The following is a 19,959-nucleotide window of genomic DNA, read 5'->3' on the forward strand; positions in this document are numbered from 1 at the left end:
ATCATCACCATGATCAAGGGGGAGTAGTCCACCTCTGGTCTACGGGTTTGTGGCAGTATCTCGATCTATTTCTCTCATGTTCTTCATAGTTTTTAGTGCCATATGAGCTTCCCAACATGATTATGGTCATATTTGTAATACTTATGTGGTGGATCATTCTTCTATAATATTGTGGTATGACATCCGATCATATTATGTGCAAAATGTACTGATAGATGCATATTATGTACCCCGTTCTTAAGTATTGGTTTTGATCCAACTATTATGCAAGAACGTGTGTAGGAGATATTAGATGAAGTAGCATGATTTTAGTGATTGGATACTGACAAATAAATTCTTGATCTATTATGGTTTTGCCTTTCTTTGCTACCTCACTAGGGATAAAGTGAATCCATGTGCTATGTTTGTTACGTGACAAAAGTGATGATCTTGTTTGTTCAAGATAGCATATTTGATATTCAAACATCATGTCAAAGTACTTATTTCTATGCTCTGTTAATTCTTAATACAAGATCGCATGGAGGTTTCCGTTTCTTGCGGAGTATAAGAGAGATGTGTTCCATCATCTCTATGTTAGAACGTAATGCTCTTATGGATGGGTATCTTTCACATGTTATTATTTTTCTCTTCATATGTTATTGATAAATTGTTATTATCCACTACAAATTAAAAGAGAGAATAGTCAAGTGAACCATAAAACCCGGTCTACTTTTTATCATAAGAAACACATTTATGTTGCTTTTATCTTACTTTTTATTTGCCGCATCATTTTAATCCGAAAATACAAAATATTTACTTATCTTATTTGCATCCAAAACCCTAAAAATAATCTTACACGAAACCTTCTGCTTGAATACCACACGGTGGAGTTGGGGACACAAGCCTTTATTTTACTTTGCAGTATCGCTAGAAGAAGAGAGGGAGATATACCTCTTTGCTCATTTCTCCGAGAGTTCGATATAACCCTCGAGCCACCCTTGTGGAAAAGATTGCTTCCTAAACTGCACACTCTGCACTTAGAGTTATAGCGTTATCAGTGCACTTGTAGGAACCACTGCCGCCAACCCCGCCTTCACCGTCGGTCGCTACGCTTGATGTCGTTGTGCCGGCCTTCACCGCTGGCTCCCTAACACAACACCTAAGCCACTCCCACCCAAGCCCTCCTCCAACACTCCCGCCTGATCCTGACTCCGCCCCGACCACCTTCTTCGTTCCCCCAGCTTAGAGGCCCTCTTCCCGCCGGTTAGCAGCTTCGCACAAGAGGGAGAGCGGAGGCGGGGACGAGAGGGAGAGGAGCGTCTCATGAGACCAGAGAATACAGATAGCGTTAGGTTTCTGGTTCGGTCGGGTGAGAAAATAGTTTTTATTTTTATTTTTTCGTTCGCTGCGGTGATGGTTAGTGAGGCATATCCCCGATTTGACCGGTTCAATTGAATGAGTGCCTTCGGCATTACAGAGGTATTTTATGTTCTAGGAAATTACTTGGTTCCGTTCCATCTACACAACCGAACACATGAATGGGTGGGGTGCCATGTGCGGAACCGCCCCGTTCCATTCCACCTAATTCTAGAACCGATCACGCCCCAAGAGGAGATCACACCACACGTGAGGGGGCAGGGGTAACTCGGCTTTCGCATCCGGCTCGCCAAGCCACCCAGCCAAGGCATGAGCCCGCCGAACCGAGCTTCGAGCCATTTTTGTGGAACTATTTGTGCTAGCCACACTAGTAGAAAAAGGGCCTTTAGTCCCGGTTCACAACCGGAAGCCCCCCCCCCTTTAGTCCCGGTTGCTTACGAACCGGGACTAAAGGTTCGTCCGCGCGGGTTTTGTGCGTCGGGGCGAAAATGTCTTCCCAGGTGAATTTTTCTAATTTTTTTCACTCCATTTTTTACTATTTTTCAGAATTTCTATTATTTCAGTCATTTGCATAGTTTAGTCTCTATCTCTAACTACACTCATCTCTAGTCAAATTACTTTACTCGTGGTTAAACTTTCCGCTCGGTCACCCATCCTCCCACTACTCTAGCACTAGCAGGCTTAACTTCCGAGTTCCATCCCGTTTCGCATCCAAGTGCTTCGCGCGCATGTATGTGATAGTAGTATCATATCAATCCTATTAACATATGTTGGTTGATGTCACATTTCTTTATTGTTCACATTTCTTTATTGTTTGAATTTCAAATAATTCTTTTAATAAACAAAAGTAATGATGTAATAATAATGTTGAATAAATAAATAAACATTAACTTTTTAATTTGTATTATATTTAATTTTTTTTTGCCAAACCTAAAAATTTGAAAATCTAAAAAGTAATACTCCCTCCGGTTCATATTAATTGACTGTAATATGGATGTATCTAGACACATTTCAGTTCTAGATACATTCATATTGGAGTCAATTAATATGAATCGGAGGGAGTAGTAATCTTTATGCAGGATGAAATTATTAATTTTAATTTTTAAAAAATAAAAAAATATAAAATCCATAATTTATAGCAAAAACTAAAATCTTCCTGCTTTCGTATTTTCATTTGGAATTTTGAGAATCTAAAATTTGGCTAACCGGGAAAACCCCGGTGAATTCGGATGTAACTTTTTCCCACGATGATTTTGATATATTATACGTTTTTTCCGATGTCGTATGCAAAAGTTAATGCGGTTTTACCATTTTTCAAAACTTTTTTGCAAAAAAAGTGAAAATTCAAATTTGTTAATTTTCCCTAATAGTAGGTTGCATAACATACAAGAATCTGAAAACATTTTATTTTTTGAATTTTCTACCATTTTCATTTCTATTTTACAGTGTCAAAAAAGGCGATCCACGGGGACGGGGGGGGGGTTGAAGGGTGCGTGGGGAGTAAAAAAACCTGGAAAAAGCTTTAGTCTTGGTTGGAGACACCAACCAGGACTAAAGCTTCCTGTCCTGGCCGCAGCCCACCGTAGCCCTTTAGTCCCGGTTGCCCGAGCATTAGTCTCGGTTCACCAGCAGAACCGGGACTAAAGACCCCATTAATCTCGGATCAAACTATTTAGGACTAATGGGTTGGCATGGAAGATCTTTTTTCTACTAGTGCCAGGCTGGCTCGGCTTGACTCCACCCCTAGATGTAGCGCCCGTTAAGGCACGCAGAACTCCACGGACCATGGTCGCTGACCAAGAGTTGAATATAAAAATGGCATCCTACTAGCAGCACGGTAGACACGCATGAGGATAAACATATGCACCGGGGAACTAGTACTACAGCTCGATCCATGGAACACGTTGTGCCGATTATTTTTGCTTGTCTGCAGCGACGCGTTTCTGACCTGGCTTCCGGGCCTAGATCAACTCGCATCCGGCGTGGTGTAGTTTATGGGCAAGCTCGAGCTCAGCATTGGCGCCGACGAGGACATGTGTGCTTTCCAGAACGGGAAAGGGGAAGAACGGATCAGCATGCAAACCGACACTTGTCGCGGCCAGGCGCAATGCAATCCCCCGACGGCTGCACATTGCCAGCTCGAGGACGCCAGGGAGCAACCGCGAGAAAGAAGAACAGATGGCAGCGGGAACTTGGACCGAGCCAGCCAGCCATCCAGCGACCACGGTCACGGTGTTCTCTGCAGACTCTGCTTGCATCACTGGGGATCAATGACACGAGTCGTACTAGCAAGATTTGATGTGACCGTAGGATTATTGTGTCATGCATATTTTACATGACTCTGTCTCGGTGGAGTACTAGTTATCTCGCTGTTTCCAATTTTTCGGAAAGCACGTTTACGCATCTTTTAAATAAAATTACCAAAACAATTCTGGATGTAGGCAACGATTCATCCCACAAGTGTGCAGGATCTGAGTGTGAATATTATCAGATGTCACATTTTGTTTATTCCTGAGTAGCCCGCCATATAACTATTTCGCACCGAAACTTCGCATGCTTGCCGGTTACATCATGATTCATGAACTATGTCCAATGTTAATTTTTTCAAGATGTTTTCAAACTTATAACAATATTTTTTAAAAAAACCTAGAGAGGTCGATATACGCCCTAGCATAGTTGCCATATTGCATCCCTCCATTCTTAGCATAGATTTGAACTACTTTTTTTTTAAACGGACACCTTTACTGGCTCCTTTAATTCCTCTCGGTTTCTTCGATTGAAGTTGATGAGAAGCTCTTTGCTTTAGAAAATTAACTTTGGTTCGTTTCGCGTCTTCTGAATCAACATCATTATCTGATGATGTGCACACCTTTTGTTTTATTCTTATTTTGTGACATGCGCAGTTGCTCATTTATTGAAAACAAAGAGGTTCTCCTTTAGCACAAGATAGAAAACCACGTGGTTTTGATCCTATATGTCTATCGAATTAAAAAAATAGAAAGGAAGATATACCGCCATTTACTGTATGGATTTTCATAACCATGTAGTTATCATCCAAACCATATTTTAGAAATTGTTGCTTATTGCATTAATCCATGTACGCTTCTTCTCCCCCTCCATATGTTGAAATTTGTTTTTATTCCCATTTTCATCTGAAAGAGTTCCACGTTCCCATCATTCAAAATTAAGGATAACAAGATTTCAACCTCTACCTTGATTGTTTGAACTCACAACCACCGCAACTCTAAAATTGATAAATTACCTCATAGGACCAGGATTTCAAACCGAATTCAACATTTCCGTAAGCACGTCTATCTACATTGTGTGCGAAGAGACCTCGGCGAAGAAACAAAGCGTGACAGAATGAACATGAGACGAGTTTGGACAAAACTAGTGATACGGGGATGGAAAAATGGAAATTGTCGAGTGTGTTACGGCCGTGGCACACTACACCACGCACCACCATATCCCTACGCATATCTTCCAACGGATTGGGCATGCGCCTCTATGAAACGACTCCCCCCACTTCCCCTGCGAGCGGAGAGGTAAACGTACGATCTATAACCTCCGTGAGTCCCTTCCTTCGATATAGCCATGAATCCAAATCGTCTTCTCCCACCGGTTCTAGGGTAAAAGAGACAAGATCTACAATCTCAATCCCAATCCCCGGCCGATCCCCTACTCCTGCTACGCCCGGCCGCCCTCCCGCTGAAACCCGCCTGGACAAGCCCGTGTGAGCATCTCCACCTCGGCCTCATCTATTTATGTTTATGGCTATCTCCGTCTCCGAGTCTAGCCTATGATTTCTTGTTCTCCGCACTCGTGCTATGGGATTCAGATGCCGATGGTTTGTCAATTATGTGTAGGGCGAGCTGGCGAGCCAGGTACTCCATTACCGACCATCGACGAGGCACCACTATGGAGATCTGGCAATCCTATTTGTGTCTAGAGATATTTCAGTTCCTCTCTCCCCATTCAATATTTGCAGCCCTTTGTTGCGTTGAGCCATTGTTAATTATTGTAGGTCATGTGCTTGGTGGATCCCTGCTGCACCGCCTGCCATTCCTGCTGGTCAGTTACTGTCTCTTGCTTCAAGGTCCGTGCCACGAGTGTCAACTGCCAAGAACCACCGCCTTCACCTTGCTTCGTGTCCCCCAATCAGGTGTTTGTATATACCTTAATCTCTGGTACTACATGTCATCGCACCTTTTTACAACTTTATTTTGGAATTAACCCAAACTCAGTAAGATAGGCAAAGTTAATTAGCAGGTCTAGTAAGTATCCTAGCTGATCTATTACTTTCTTTTCTGAACTGCAGCCGATTTATCACACTTGGTACTGGCCTTGCCTGAGGGTCTTTAATGTTGAAGATCTTTCCATGTCCAAGCATAGCTAGGAGCCAAAGTAGTACGAGCTAAGTTGGCATGGAATTCGGGTCAGTTTGGGTAGTGCTTCAGCCTGCATGTCAAAACGTGTTGAACTAGGAGTTAGTGTTCGAGTTAGTCACTGTAGGTCTAGGTCGGTTTGGCTTACTTTTAGATAAGAGAGATATAGAGGGAGAGAGAAGGCACAAGACGCCTTTGGCAATACGATTTGGAGCAGTGTCGTGCTTGTGATTTTTTCTTCATGTGACCGGTCTGTGAAAGAATCATGATCTGTAGATTTAACTGTACTCCTGCGATATGCAAGTTGGAGTGAACTTCAACGTTTGTTTATTGTTTCATTAATTTGACAGCTGTGTTATTGATTGTCTATCTAGTTTTATTCAAATATTATTCATAAATATTATTCATTAACTCATTATGTGCTTATGAGGTGCCTACCAATCATTTGATTTTATTTGTGCAGGCCGTAGTTGTGTTCTTTCCCATATATGCAACATACAAACTATCTTAATTGTTTGGCTGCATAAATAGGGAAAATTGTGTCACTTCTATTCGTATTTTTAATACAGTATTATCTTTATTCCTCAAGGAGGGACACAGAGTAGGATCTGAAATTCCTAATTTCCTAGATTCTATACTATGTAGCTGTGCTTTTCAGGTAATCTTTTACATGAGCTATACACCTTGGTTCTGAAATCTATGTTGGTCTCTTACGATGGCATGCTTGTGTGTATGCTGTTTCATATGAGGTAAATCTTCAGTATTTGTGCGCTCCAACTTTGAGAATATAAAGCTATGATTGCCAAGAAAAAGGGTACATAAAGTAATCAGAGTATGTCATACGGCTTGGGGACGTCTCTTGTCCCGAGGTTGTTATGATCTAAAATAAATCAGTCTAAGCATCTTGCATTGACTAACAGACATGCTCAAGTGTGTAGCTATATCTGAGATTAGTTTCATGTCCATTTAGTTTGTTTAAGTTAAGTTACTTCCAAATATAATGAAAATGTTTATGGAGATTTATTATTAATTTTAATTCAAGAAGGATGCACTGATTCATCTTAGCGCAAATCTGCTTAGCCAATTAGTATGCTACATCTTATGTGGTATCTGCTTTATTCTTGTAAATATGTTACTATACTATGGACTTGCAAATTTTACTTTTTAGAATCTAGGAAGATTACCTGAAAAAGTTGCTAGAGTTCATTCCTAGATCCTAGAGTCCTTCCTAGTATATGCTTTTAAAAATCTGCTTAGGCAATTAGTACGCTACATCCTAGATTCTATTACTTGCAAGAATCTGCTACAATAAAGAGGTAATGTAAATGACCGAAAAAGTTCTCAGTTTCCTTACGTTGCTTTCACTTTGCTATTCAGTATATAGTAAGTATCAAGTTCCTCCTATCTTCATAGAAGTGTTCATGTAGGAAGATTAATTATCTTATGGCCTTCAATCTTTGTGTGTTGCAGCTATTTTAAATTCTTCTATCTTATTTAGTTTTTTTTTGTCTTATTAATAGTACGTTTCTAATCTCAGTGTGTATTTTGTTGTTGTAGATTCTCAAAATATATGGATGATGCATAGCTCAGATGCTGAGAACAAGTTTTATAATAGTCCTACTACCAGATAGTTATACATTATGTATTAGAATGTCTTTTTAAGATAGAGAGATACTGTATTCATTGGATCAGGTTCTTTGTAAAGCTACAAAGTTGATTTAAGATAAGATGTCTTTTTGTTTGCTATATTGGGGCCCAGATTAAATGTTTGTTGCTGGCAATATATAAACTGCCAAATTATTTGAGCTACCTACCAATTCTTCATAGCTTTTGTAGTCATCTGTTCTCTCAATGACAAAATGCATTAATGCAGGGTAATCACCAACGCATATAAAGTGTTCTTAGGCTCTAACTATATACGTTGCTATCTTACAACGCTTCTTTATGTCATTTACCAACGCATGGATATGTGTTGTTGTAGACCCTTGCAACGCCACCAACGGCAACGGATACAGAATCCGTTGGTGTAGACATTACCAACGCTTATGTGAACATTTGGCAACGCATCGATGCGTTGCTGAAGGGGGGGGCCTGTTGTAGTGGCACATGCATTGCGGGGTTTTGACAATGTTTCGTAAACGCGTCTAACTACATTGCGTGCGAAGATACCTCTCGAGGAAGGAACAAACCGAGACAGGATGAACATAAGACGGGTTTGGATAAAACTGATGATGTGGGGGAATGGTGAATGGCGAACGGAATTGTCTTTGTTTTGTCATGTGTTACGGTCGTGGCACATGCATGGCGGGGTTCGGAAGAATAGGAAGGAAACCCACATGGGTTACTTATTTGCCAATGTCCCTATTTTAGCCACTTAGACTCTTTTAGACTCACCAAAGAATGCATGGAGCTTTCCTTTACAAATCGGCACGATAATAAGCCTCTTTGACGGTGTTGGACTCTATGCCCCCGTTTTAGACCTCGTTTCCCACTCTTTCTAATTTAAATCTCACTGCAGGCGGGCCCCCTTCCATGTGTCAGAATTCCTCCACCGGTCAGCTGGTCTCTGAAGGTGGGACCTGCCTTGAGAGGCCCACAGGTCAGTGCCCGCCCAGCACGAGGAAAATCTCTGCCGCGCGCGCCATCGCAAATCCTCACGTGTTTTCCCGCCAACGTCACCGAGCCCCGCACGCAAGATCTCGCGCCGAACTTGGCACTCCGCCCGCTCCCGCCATAAATACAAACTCCGACGCGCGGTTCCCATAGCAAACCCAATCCGACCACCATTCAAAACAAGAAACAAACGCAACCGGATCATCGATCAGAGCGCGCACCAGAGAGAATTACTTCTATCACCATCCCCGAGAGAAGGAAGGCGCAAGAAACTAGTAATCGGAAGCAAATTATCGATGGCGGAGATCAGCGGGCGGCGGCGGCTGACGCGGCTCCGCACGCTGGGGCGGGGCGCGTCGGGCGCCGTGGTGTCGCTCTTCGCGGCGGACGGCGGCGCCGGCGAGGACGAGCAGTCCCTGCTCGCGGTGAAGTCGGCGGGGGCGGCATCCGCTCAAGCGCAGCTGCGGCGCGAGGGGGGCATCCTCGCCTCCCTCTGCTCCCCCTACGTGCTCCCCTGCCTCGGCTCCCGCGCCGCGGCCGGCGGCGGCGAGTACCAGCTCTTCCTCGAGTTCGCCCCCGGCGGCTCGCTCGCCGACGAGGTGGAGCGGAACGGGGGCCGCCTCGAGGAGGGCGCCGTACGGTCCTACGCGGCGGACGTCGCCAGGGGCCTCGCGTACCTCCACGGCGAGTCCATGGTGCACGGCGACGTCAAGGGCCGCAACGTGGTCATCGGGGCCGACGGCTGGGCCAAGCTCGCCGACTTCGGCTGCGCGAGGAGCGTCGGCTCCGCGGCGCCGATCGGCGGCACACCGGCGTTCATGGCGCCAGAGGTCGTGCGCGGGGAGGAGCAGGGCCCTGCCGCCGACGTCTGGGCGCTGGGGTGCACCGTCATCGAGATGGCCACCGGCCGCGCGCCCTGGAGCGGCGTGGACGACGTGTTCGCCGCGGTGCGCCTGATCGGGTACACGGACGCCGTGCCGGAGTCGCCCGAGCAATTTTCGGCAGAGGCCAAGGATTTCCTGGACAAATGCCTCAGGCGGCGCGCCGTCGACAGGTGGACGGCCGCGCAGCTGCTGGAGCACCCTTTCCTTGCGTTCGCCGGCTGCGGCGGCGATGTCGAGGCCAAGTGGGTCTCTCCCAAGAGCACACTCGACGCCGCAATGTGGGAATCGGACGGCGAGGAGGACGACAATGTACCGGATTTCACGGCCGAGGAGGAGAACGAGGTGCCGGATTTCACGGCCGAGAGGATGAAGGCACTGGCGGCATCCTACTCGGTGTTGCCGGACTGGGAGTCGGATGACGGCTGGATCGATGTCTTGAGCGGCCAATCTGAACATTACGAAGCCGTGGTTGAGGAGACGCCGGCCGATCTGTCCTGCAGTGAAGCTCCCGATTCGCCGGCGGCCGCATCGACCGAGGAAGCGACGTCAGATCGTTGTTCTTGGGATGAAGCATTAGAAGCAGAGAAAGGAGTAGAAGAAGATCGAGTCGTTGGTGCTGCCGTTCCGGTGGCCGCGGCGCCGTCTGGAGAGACGGCGTACGATTACGATGCAAGATTATTGGAAGGAGGATTATTGCTAGAAGCAGAAACTGAAGCCGCAGCTTTCTCCGCCGGCGCGTGTGTCGGCGACGAGCTCGTCGTGCGCAATGTAGTAGTAGCCGATAATGAAGCCTTAGTGAATCAGCAACAGACAGATGATTATTTGGAATTCATTAGCAATCCAATTGTAGTTTGTGTAGATAAATGTGACGAGGAAGAAATAGTTAACTCATTGGCAATGCCAGATTTCATCTATCTCTGTTTCTCCTCTGCTTGGTCACCTTTTGCACTTTTTTTTTACAACTGCAATCATATATCTGAACATTTCGTCTGAAAATCACATGAACTTGACACGGTATTTAGCATTGAGCTGGGCAGATGATGATAAGATTGAAATAACATGTTCATGGAACACACGAAGACGGTCTCACCCGTTTCCCGTTGCCCTGGTAGATTTTCGACACCTCACAGAACCAGTTGAACCACAACCTATCTACCCGTGTACACGTTCCTCAAACTCAAAGCAACGGCAAATGAAAGGCCCCACAATCCCATGACAACCTTTTGGAACAGCTGACAGATGTGGCAACAGCACAACCCATGTACATGCGCCCTGCAACTTTCATCTAGCTCTGCTGTATCCTTCCAGCTGTTGCTCTTTTTTCCATCTTCCAAGTGGCAGAGCCAGCTGAACCACTACCTATCTACCCCAGTTAACATGACTTAGAAAATGCGAGAAATCTGAAATTAATATTATTAACTTTCGAGCAATTATCATGTCTTATGGTAAATTTTCATAAGAGTGAACTGCTCTGATTTGCGATGCGCAAGACGATGCTAACCTTTATGTCGAACTTTTCGGGTGTGGGCTAGGCAGATTTTCGATCAGTTACGTGGGCATTCCGATTCACCATCGGAGATTTATGCTTGCTGAATGGAAAATCGTCAAGGAAAGATTGCAGAAACATCTTAGTAGTTGGAAATAAAAATTACTATATCTGGGTGGAAGGTTGATACTTATAAATTCAGTACTCACCGTACTATGTATGATCTCCTTCTTCCAACTGCCTAACGGAGTCTTGCATAGATTGGATTACTACCGATCAAGATTTTTCTGGTAGGGAGATTATGAAAAGAAGAAATACCGGTTGACAAAATAGAGTGTTATTTCTCATCAAAGAGATTAATGTGAACTTGGTGTCCATGATCTCGAAGTTAAAAATAGATCCTTGCTTGGAAAATGGCTAGCTAGGTTGTTAACTGAGGATGGTGTCTGGCAAAAATTATTGCGGAAAAATTATGTTGGCTCAAAAGCCATTTCTCATTTTGTTTGGAAATCTGGTGATTCTCATTTTTGGGTTGGTATTATGGAAACTAAAAATTACTTTTTCCAATACGAATCTTTCTCCATCAGGGATGGGTAAAACATAAGTTCTGAGAGGATAAATGGTTGGGAACAACCACCATTCGAGAATAATATCTAGCTTTGTATAATATTGCATGACATAAAGGTGATACCTTAGCTAAGGTGATGGAAACTTCTCCACCAGCTGTGTCGTTCATGTGTGATCTTATTGGACCCCGGTTGTCATCTTGGAATGAACTGCTTCAACGGTTAACTTCTATCTAGTTGTGGTTAACTTCTGTCTAGATGATGCAGGTGATGTGGGCATTACCCTTCAGGTAACAAGTGTTTTACTACCTCCTACGGTCCAGCTAGGGGCCCATGAAGACACTCTACGACCAGGTGGGCCGTAGCATCGGTTCCGAAGAAGATGTCTTGAAGCACAAGGCAAGAAGACGAAGAATACAAGAAAAGTTTAGATCTAAGGCCCTCTGTAACCTAGTCGTACCCGGACAGACCTCTTGAGACCTAGCTCCCAATATAAGGGCCAGGAGAGGGGCTGCCGAGGGACACACACAATCATAATAGTCACAGCCACCGCAAGTCTATAGCTAGGTCATTGCAGAACTTAGTCTCTCGACGAGATCACAGCCGAAACCTGCGGCACCCCATTGTAATTCGATATTTTCATAATCAAGATCAGACAGGCAGGACGTAAGGGTTTTACCTCACCGAGGGCCCCGAACCTGGGTAAATCGCTCTCCCCGCTTGTTTGATAACCGATGTCTCGTGTCATCCTACATGATTCCATCTACCCTAAGCCCCATACGGAGGGCATTGCCGAGGAGTACCCTCGACAATTGGCGCCGTCTGTGGGAACCCTGTCGGCACAGGGCATGTCATCGGTAGTTCCAGTCACGTCTGCAGCGTTCGTGCTGGAATCACCAACGCCACCAAGTCCAAGAAATTTGGTTCGTTGTGGATCCTTTGAGTACACACCGCGCATTGAGGTATCGCTTCCGATCTCCACGGAATCGCGCAGCAACATGGATACAACTTTCGGTGGTGTCTACTTCATCGTCAACTCCAGAGGGTTTCTTCGCCTTCCTAGTTCAAGCACGCCAAGCCCAAGAACTTCGGTTCCAGATGATATCGCGCCAGCAGCAGCTTTGGCGGTCCTACCTGGGAGTATTGGAGAGGGCAACCGAAGCAGTTTCGGCAGCAGAGAGGAGCAAAGGAAGAGACGAAGGGATTCACGCCGCGAAGAAGAAGAGCAAGTTGCGAGCCGCCCTTGACAGTATGAACGAGGATGTTACAATGTGCAGTCAAACAAGAACCGCCTCCGCACACCTTATCTATCGGCCACAGAGCAACTTGAAGCACTGTGTTACTTGCATTCTTACATCGACTCAAAGGATAACCTAGAAAAGGCCATTCATCTGCTTAGAAATTGTCGACAGTTCCTTGAAGTCCGGCAGTTTTGCGATGATCTTAGGGCTGAGGCAGCGGCAAAAGCTCACTCGACAGAAAAATGGCGGCAACTTATAGTCACCCACCGCAGCAGTACATACCAGAAGGAGGAGACATGTACGTACAATCCGATGTATTTCCAGCGTCTCGAGGACAAGTCAACATGATCCATAAAACTAGTTTTTCGAAGATAGAAGCCAAGAATTTTTCGCGGGAGATGAGGTACGTAGAGGTTGCTATGGCTGAGGTACCCGAATATATCGACTGGTCAGACCAAAACATATCTTTTAGCAAGGCGGATCACCCGACGGCCCTTCCAAGACCTGGTCACGCTGCTCTAGTTCTCGAAACGCAGATTGGAGGTTACAACATGAGCAAGGTGTTCATGGACGGAGGAAGCGGTCTGAACCTGTTATTCGCCAGCACAATGAAGGCAATGGGTCTAACAGTTGATCTGCTAAAAGAATCTGATACAAGATTCCATGGCATCATCCCGACCCGACCCGCTTATCCCCTTGGCAAAATATCACTAGATGTAGTTTTCAGCACACTTAGCAACTTCAGGAAAGAGAAACTCGAATTCGAAGTGGTTTATTGGGAATCACAATATCACGCCATCCTCGGCAGACCAGCGTTTGCCAAATTCATGGCGGTACCCCACTATGCATACTTGAAGCTGAAGATGCCAGGCAAAAATGAGACAGCAATAACGGTTCACGGAAGTTTTTCTCGTTCTGATAACTGTGACAGGCATTTCCAGAAGATCGCCTCAAAGTTTGGCGTTAAGGAAGAGCTCAATGCACTCGATGTTGTTACAGATCATACGCAGCCTCCAGCCGATAATCGAAACGTAAGATCCGGTGAATTTGATGTTGCAAAGGAGGCAAAGAAGCGGCAAGTGCACCCCTCTGACCCAAAGAAAACAGTCAACACGTCGGCAGATCTTGCTGTCGCATAGGAAGGCGCGCTCATCGAGTTCCTCCATCGCTGGGAAATATTTGCATGGGAACCATCCGCCATGAAAGGTATTCGCAGGGAACTCGCTGAGCACGCCATCAATGTTGACCCCAGGGCTAAACCCGTACAGCAGACGTTACATCGATTTTCAGAACCAAAAAGAAAAGCTATTCGCGAAGAAGTTAATCGGCTTCGCAAGGCCGGATTCATTCTGGAGCTTAAGGAAGCCGAGTGGGTAGCTGACCCGGTCATGGTACCAAAGAAAGATACGACAACTCTTCGCATGTGTATCGATTACACAAGTCTCAACAAGCATTGCCCAAAGGATCACTTCCCACTGCTTTGTTTCGACCAGATATATAGTCGATTCCACAGCAGGTTGCGATCGTCTCTCCTTCCTCGATGCGTACTCAGGATATAATCAGATCAAGCTCAAGAAAGAAGATCAAGGCTTAACCGTGTTCATAACTCCGCACGACGTTTATTGTTACAACGTTATGACTTTTAGACTAAAAAACGAGGGCGCAACTTATCAAAGGTGTATGCAAGCTTGTCTTGGAGAGCAAATTGGTCGGAATATCGAAATCTACATCGACGATATTTTGGTTAAAACTAAAAATGCAATTACCCTCATTGATGATCTGCGCGAAATTACCAGACGACCCAATGGAAGCGAAGAGTATCGTACACCGATCTAAGGCCTTTACTATAGTAGACGGTGAACTTTACAAGCGCAGCATCTCTGGCATCTTTCAAAGGTGTATCGCCATTGACGATGGAAAAGCTCTTTTGCGAGAAATACACGAAGGAACTTGTGGTCATCATGCAAGCAGTAGGGCTCTCGTAGGCAAAGCTTTCAGAGCAGGGTTTTATCGGCCAACAGCCGCATCTGATGCTCGGGATTTGGTAAAAAAGTGTGACCCTTGTCAACGTTTTGCACGAAAGCCACACGCGCCTGCAACGGATCTAATGACGATACCTTTGGCCTGGCCCTTTGGACAATGGGGACTCGATCAAGTTGGTCCACTGCCGAGATCATCACCCGGAGGGCACACGTATCTATTGGTCGCAGTCGACAAGTTCACTAAATGGATTGAAGCCGTACCAGTTAGAGATCAAACAGCTAAAATTGTTATTAAATTCATTGAAGGAATAACTTGTCGCTTTGGTATGCCCCACAGCATCATTACAGACAATGGGAGTAATTTTGATTCCAAGGAATTCCGTAAATTCTGTGATGATGGTGATATCAAACTCAAATTGGCTTCGGTTGCACATCCTCAAACCAATGGTCAAGTCGAAAGGATAAATGGCTTAATATGCGACGGCATTAAAAAGCGTCTCACAGGCGCAACTGGAGCTTGGGTCGAAGAATTACCATCTGTGCTCTGGAGCCTACGGACTATGCCAAACAGGTCAACCCAGTATACTCCTTTTTTCTTTGTGTACGGAGCCGAAGCAGTTTTACCAGCCGATGTTCGTTTTGAAGCTCCTCGGGTGACTGCATACATAGAGACAACTTCCAATACTGCATTACAAGATGCTGTAGATCTCCTTGATGAAGCTCGAGACATTGCTTTAGCCAGGACGGCTGTATATCAGCAGGCAATTCGAAATTACCACAGTCGAAGAGTTCGCAACCGCGGTTTCAGCGTTGGTGACATGGTATTACGACTGAAGCAAGAAAGAACCTTGAAACTCGAATCTCCATCGTAAGGACCGTTCATAGTCACTGAAGTGATACCAGGAGGAGCTTATCGTCTCAAGAATCCTGCTTCAGGCAAGGACGTTGAAAAATCCATGGAACGTTGCACATTTGCGATGATTCTACACATAGGACTCACCTACTCCTTATTTGCTACATGAAGGCTTCTTAGCCTGTCACATATTATGAATAAAATTCTTGATTGGGCTTCTATCTTTATTAAGTTCATCACTCGAACGATCGTTCGGGTTCACTTTTTGTTGGCTACTACTCCCATCGGGAGCTTCGGCTACAATTGCGTGTCACACAGCCAACTCGATAACACTCGAGGGCTGCTTACAGTATCGATAATTAATTAATACTCCCATCGGGAGCTATGATTATTGATACGCAGTAAACCATCCAAGCCTCAATATAATTCGCGAGTGCTGCAGTCGATGGAAATAATATTACTTACAAAAAGGATCATACCGGTGCACCGTGTGACGAAGCCAAATACATAAAAAGCCTAAATCCCTCGTTGATTCGATGGGTGTCGCTTTTACGGAACTTACAATCGACTCTGCAAATAATTCAATTACAATGGAGTCATCGGGTGAGCAGGCTGACTTGATCACTCAGCCGCCCTCGACAAAAACTTTTTAATCAAACTAACAAGTTCAAAAACAAATGATATATAAAAAACACACATCAAAGTACATACAGGATTACTCCTTGCAGCGCAAGATCATCATATAAAATAGGGATTTCTATTTTCGTGCCCTCGGGTCCTTAGTTGTGCTCAGTTTTCCCAAGCTCCTTAGTTTTTCCTCATTTTTCCCCAAGACCTTGTCTGAAACCATCACGGGTGCTGTAACGGCTGGTTGCCCGACGGTTGACCGTTATCTTCTGACTAGTGGGGCCACGTAGAGCCCGCAAAGACACGTCGGACCATCCATCTTTGTTTGACCGTAAGCAACGCTGTATCCCTGACCAAAACGCGAACGAGTGGGGCTTCGGTATATCGAATGACAATTGGGGCCATGGTGCTTATACACGGGGCAATACACGGGTAGGATTAGATTTTTAAACGGAGCTCTATAGCGATGGCACGGAGGAGGTGGCCTGCGGGGTGCCGCGATGAGATCGACATCCACAAAGAACTGCATGAGGCGAGACCAGACACATTAGATAGATATGAACTAGACGCGTTTAACCATGCAAAGAAGAGAAGAAATGGTCGACGACATCGACGACTACCTCAAAACTTTGACTGACCGTGTCGGACACGAACGCGAGCAATGTAGAGAAAACTAGTGTCTCTCCTCTCTGGCGTGTATAGATGGGTGCTAGCAGAGTGTGGTGGCGAAGGGAAAGACCTCGCGGTGGTCTGTGGCGTCCATCATAGCGGGGCAGCGTGGCCGTGCCCACAGAGGCGTGCATGCATGTTCGGCATTGGCATCAGCATGTACGTTCGGCATTGGCCTCGGCGGTATCTCTGGTGTGTCAGTGATCGAATGAGGGGACTTGATTGAGGGTGCATCCCGACGGTGACCTAGCAGTGGCGGCGAGCATAGCCGTTCTGACCATGACGATATCGGCATCGGCATCGTTTGGAGGCTGTGGTGCTCGAATCAAGGTTGGGCAAAAAATTTTGACACATTTTAGATAGGGTTCCTTGTTGTTACACGTATGGCATCATGTATGGAAAATTTGGGGTCATTTGGAGATGTTCGAAAAATTCACTTTGCTTAAGCGCATGCCGTTTCATCTCACTGAAACCAGCTTTTCTAACAAGGTGATTTTTTCTACCTTCTCTAAATGACTTCAAATTTCATACAGCTGATCTTCTATACATAGATAGATAGATTATTTCGTTTTTACATTTTTCGAACTTTTTATTTTCCTTTATAATACCCAATTGATTTTCAGGTCAAAAACTCGAAAAACAGCATCATGTATGGCATCATTTTCACCCTAAATTTCAAATTTTGTGAAACTTTCCCTTTTAGATATTCCTTGTTGTTATAGGTATGGCATCATGTATGCCAAACTTGGTTAGGTCTCACTGAAACCAGCTTTTGTAACAAGTTAGGTTTTTTCGACATCCTCAAAAGGGATTTTTTTCTACCTTCTCTAAATAACCTCAAAGATCATACAGACGATCTTATATGCAAAGATAGGTAGATTGTTTCGTTATTACATTTTTTTGAACTTTTATTTCCCTTTATAACACCCATTTGATTTTCAGGTCAAAACCTCGAAAGTTAACATAAGTAGATGGTGAACCCTACCAAACTTCAAATACAGAGATAGATAGATTGTTTCGTGATGGCTACAAGAAATCGGTGATGGTTTATCATTTTTTGTGTGAAAAGTAATGGCTACAAGAAATCGGTGATGGTTTATCATTTTTTGCGTGAAAAGTAATGGCTACAAGAAATCGGTGATGGTTTATTATTTTTGCGTGAAAAGTAATGGCTACAACAAATCGGTGATGGCTTATAATTTTTTGCGTGAAAATTAATGGCTACAACAAATCGGTGATGGTTTATCATTTTTTGCGTGAAAATTAATGGTTACAACAAATCGGTGATGGTTTATCATTTTTTGCGTGAAAATTAATGGCTACAACAAATCGGTGATGGTTTATCATTTTTTGCGTGAAAATTAATGGCTACAACAAATCGGTGATGGTTTATCATTTTTTGCGTGAAAAGTAATGCCTAAAAGAGTTGGGCTTTAGCGCGTGAAAAATAATACAGAAAACCGCCCTTTAGCATACTTAGAGGGTGGAAGCTAACCGCCGACAGAGAGAGAGAGAGAGAGGGGTTATCCTGCCCGTTAGATCATACGATCAACGGTCGGCGGGCACGATCCGCGTAACATGGGCTAGACCAATCAGGGCAATGTTGCACGTCTGCGAGAATTTGTGAAGGGAGAGGGCAAAACTGAGTAGTATCAAGAAACCAAGGGCACCTGAGTAGTAAACAGACTAAGGGATTCAAATATGAGATTTCAAAAATGGAAAATGCGTGTTTTGTACAATGAAACCCATCTTGGCCTACCTCAAACTATTTGCAATACAAATATACATTAGTGTGAGAATTGTGGCCTCATTTAGACAAAGTATGTTTTGGGAAAAGTTGTTTTGGGAAGGGCTTATTGTGGAAAACCATGCACCTTCATAGCTACTAGGTGATTTGAGAAGTGGCAATTTGTGGTAAAACTTGATTTATCTATGACTTATCTATGATTTGAGAAGTGACAATTTGTGGTAAAGACTCCATGAGTAAGTGCCAATATTTTTTCGGAATTTTTTGCACATTAAATGACTCATTTAACTAGTTAATCCCATTTGTTGACTCTGTGTTGACTAGCCACTTGAGGGTAAAACTGAGTATATTGCACTAGCCAGTATTAGCACTGAAGGGGAAAACTGATCACACCAAAAATGCCACTCCCTCCGGTCCTAAATATAAGCCATATAGTGTTTTGAGAAAAATTTCATAATATAAGGTTTACTACGTTGCCCCACTTGTATGAAAAATATTTTTAGTGATTCGATCATGTTTTCTTAGCTTATGCAAAGTCCTCTATTAGCTCACGTTAATTGCCTAGGGTTAATCCTAACCAAACAAGGTGTAAATTTTCCCAAAAGTGTGTTTCTTAATTTCCGTGCCAAAAACTATATGGCTTATATTTAGGACCGGAGGGAGTAGTATAAGACTTGAGGGTATACCTGAGTATATCTAAATTTTCAGGGTTAGACTCGAGGACGCGTGTTGCGCTGCAGAAATGGAAGACAAGCAATTGTTGACGCGTAGACGCGGGTCGCGGTGCAGAAGTCGAAGACGTGCAATCGTGGACGCATGTCACGTTGCAGAAGTCCAAGACGTGCAGACGTGCAACGGTGGACGCGTAGGACGCGGGTCGCATTAACCACCCCTCGCCTTTATAGACGCCTCCTCGCACTATCTCTGTCACTCTCACTCGCTCACGCAACACCGCCTCTCTCACGTCCATCATCTTCTCCAAAGCAAAAAAACCCTCTCCCTCTCCCTCTCCTCTCCTCTGCCGGCGAGATGGACAAGGAGAATGCCAATCCCATCGTCCACGACGCCGTCGGCTCCATGCGCGACGCCTCCCTCTTCGACGCCGTCCCCTCAACGGTCGTCGCCGCCGGTGCATCGGAGGCTGCTGCCGGTGGCTGTCAGATCCCGGTGGGATGGGACCCTGATGCATGCAGTCGACACGTCCGTTGGGAACCCCAAGAGGAAGGTGTGATGCGTACAGTAGCAAGTTTTCCCTCAGAAAGAAACCAAGGTTTATCGAACCAGGAGGAGCCAAGAAGCACGTTGAAGGTTGATGGCGGAGGAGTGTAGTGCGGCGCAACACCGGGGATTCCGGCGCCAACGTGGAACCTGCACAACACAATCACAGAACTTTGCCCCAACGTAACAGTGAGGTTGTCAATCTCACCGGCTTGCTGTAAACAAAGGATTAGATGTATAGTGTGGATGATGATGGTTGTTTGCGAAGAATAGTAAAGAACAATTGCAGCAGATTGTATTTCAGATGTAAAGAATAGGACCGGGGTCCATAG

At 45.0% G+C, this 19,959-nt stretch overlaps 1 protein-coding gene across 1 annotated transcript; it reads left to right on the forward strand.

The window, feature by feature from the left end:
• Positions 1–8,650: 8,650 nt before the first annotated feature.
• LOC124648355 (mitogen-activated protein kinase kinase kinase 17-like) lies at positions 8,651–10,231 on the forward strand. Its single transcript, XM_047188138.1, has one exon. It carries the CDS (start codon positions 8,651–8,653, stop codon positions 10,229–10,231), a length of 1,581 nt encoding a protein of 526 aa, XP_047044094.1.
• The last annotated feature ends 9,728 nt before the right edge of the window (positions 10,232–19,959 follow it).

This window comes from Lolium rigidum, chromosome 4 (genome assembly GCF_022539505.1).
Source record: "Lolium rigidum isolate FL_2022 chromosome 4, APGP_CSIRO_Lrig_0.1, whole genome shotgun sequence".
Taxonomy (NCBI): domain Eukaryota; kingdom Viridiplantae; phylum Streptophyta; class Magnoliopsida; order Poales; family Poaceae; genus Lolium; species Lolium rigidum.

Bases quoted from the DNA above. Each gene is read 5' to 3' on its own strand.
- LOC124648355 (XM_047188138.1), top strand. From the start codon at position 8,651: ATGGCGGAGATCAGCGGGCGGCGGCGGCTGACGCGGCTCCGCACGCTG.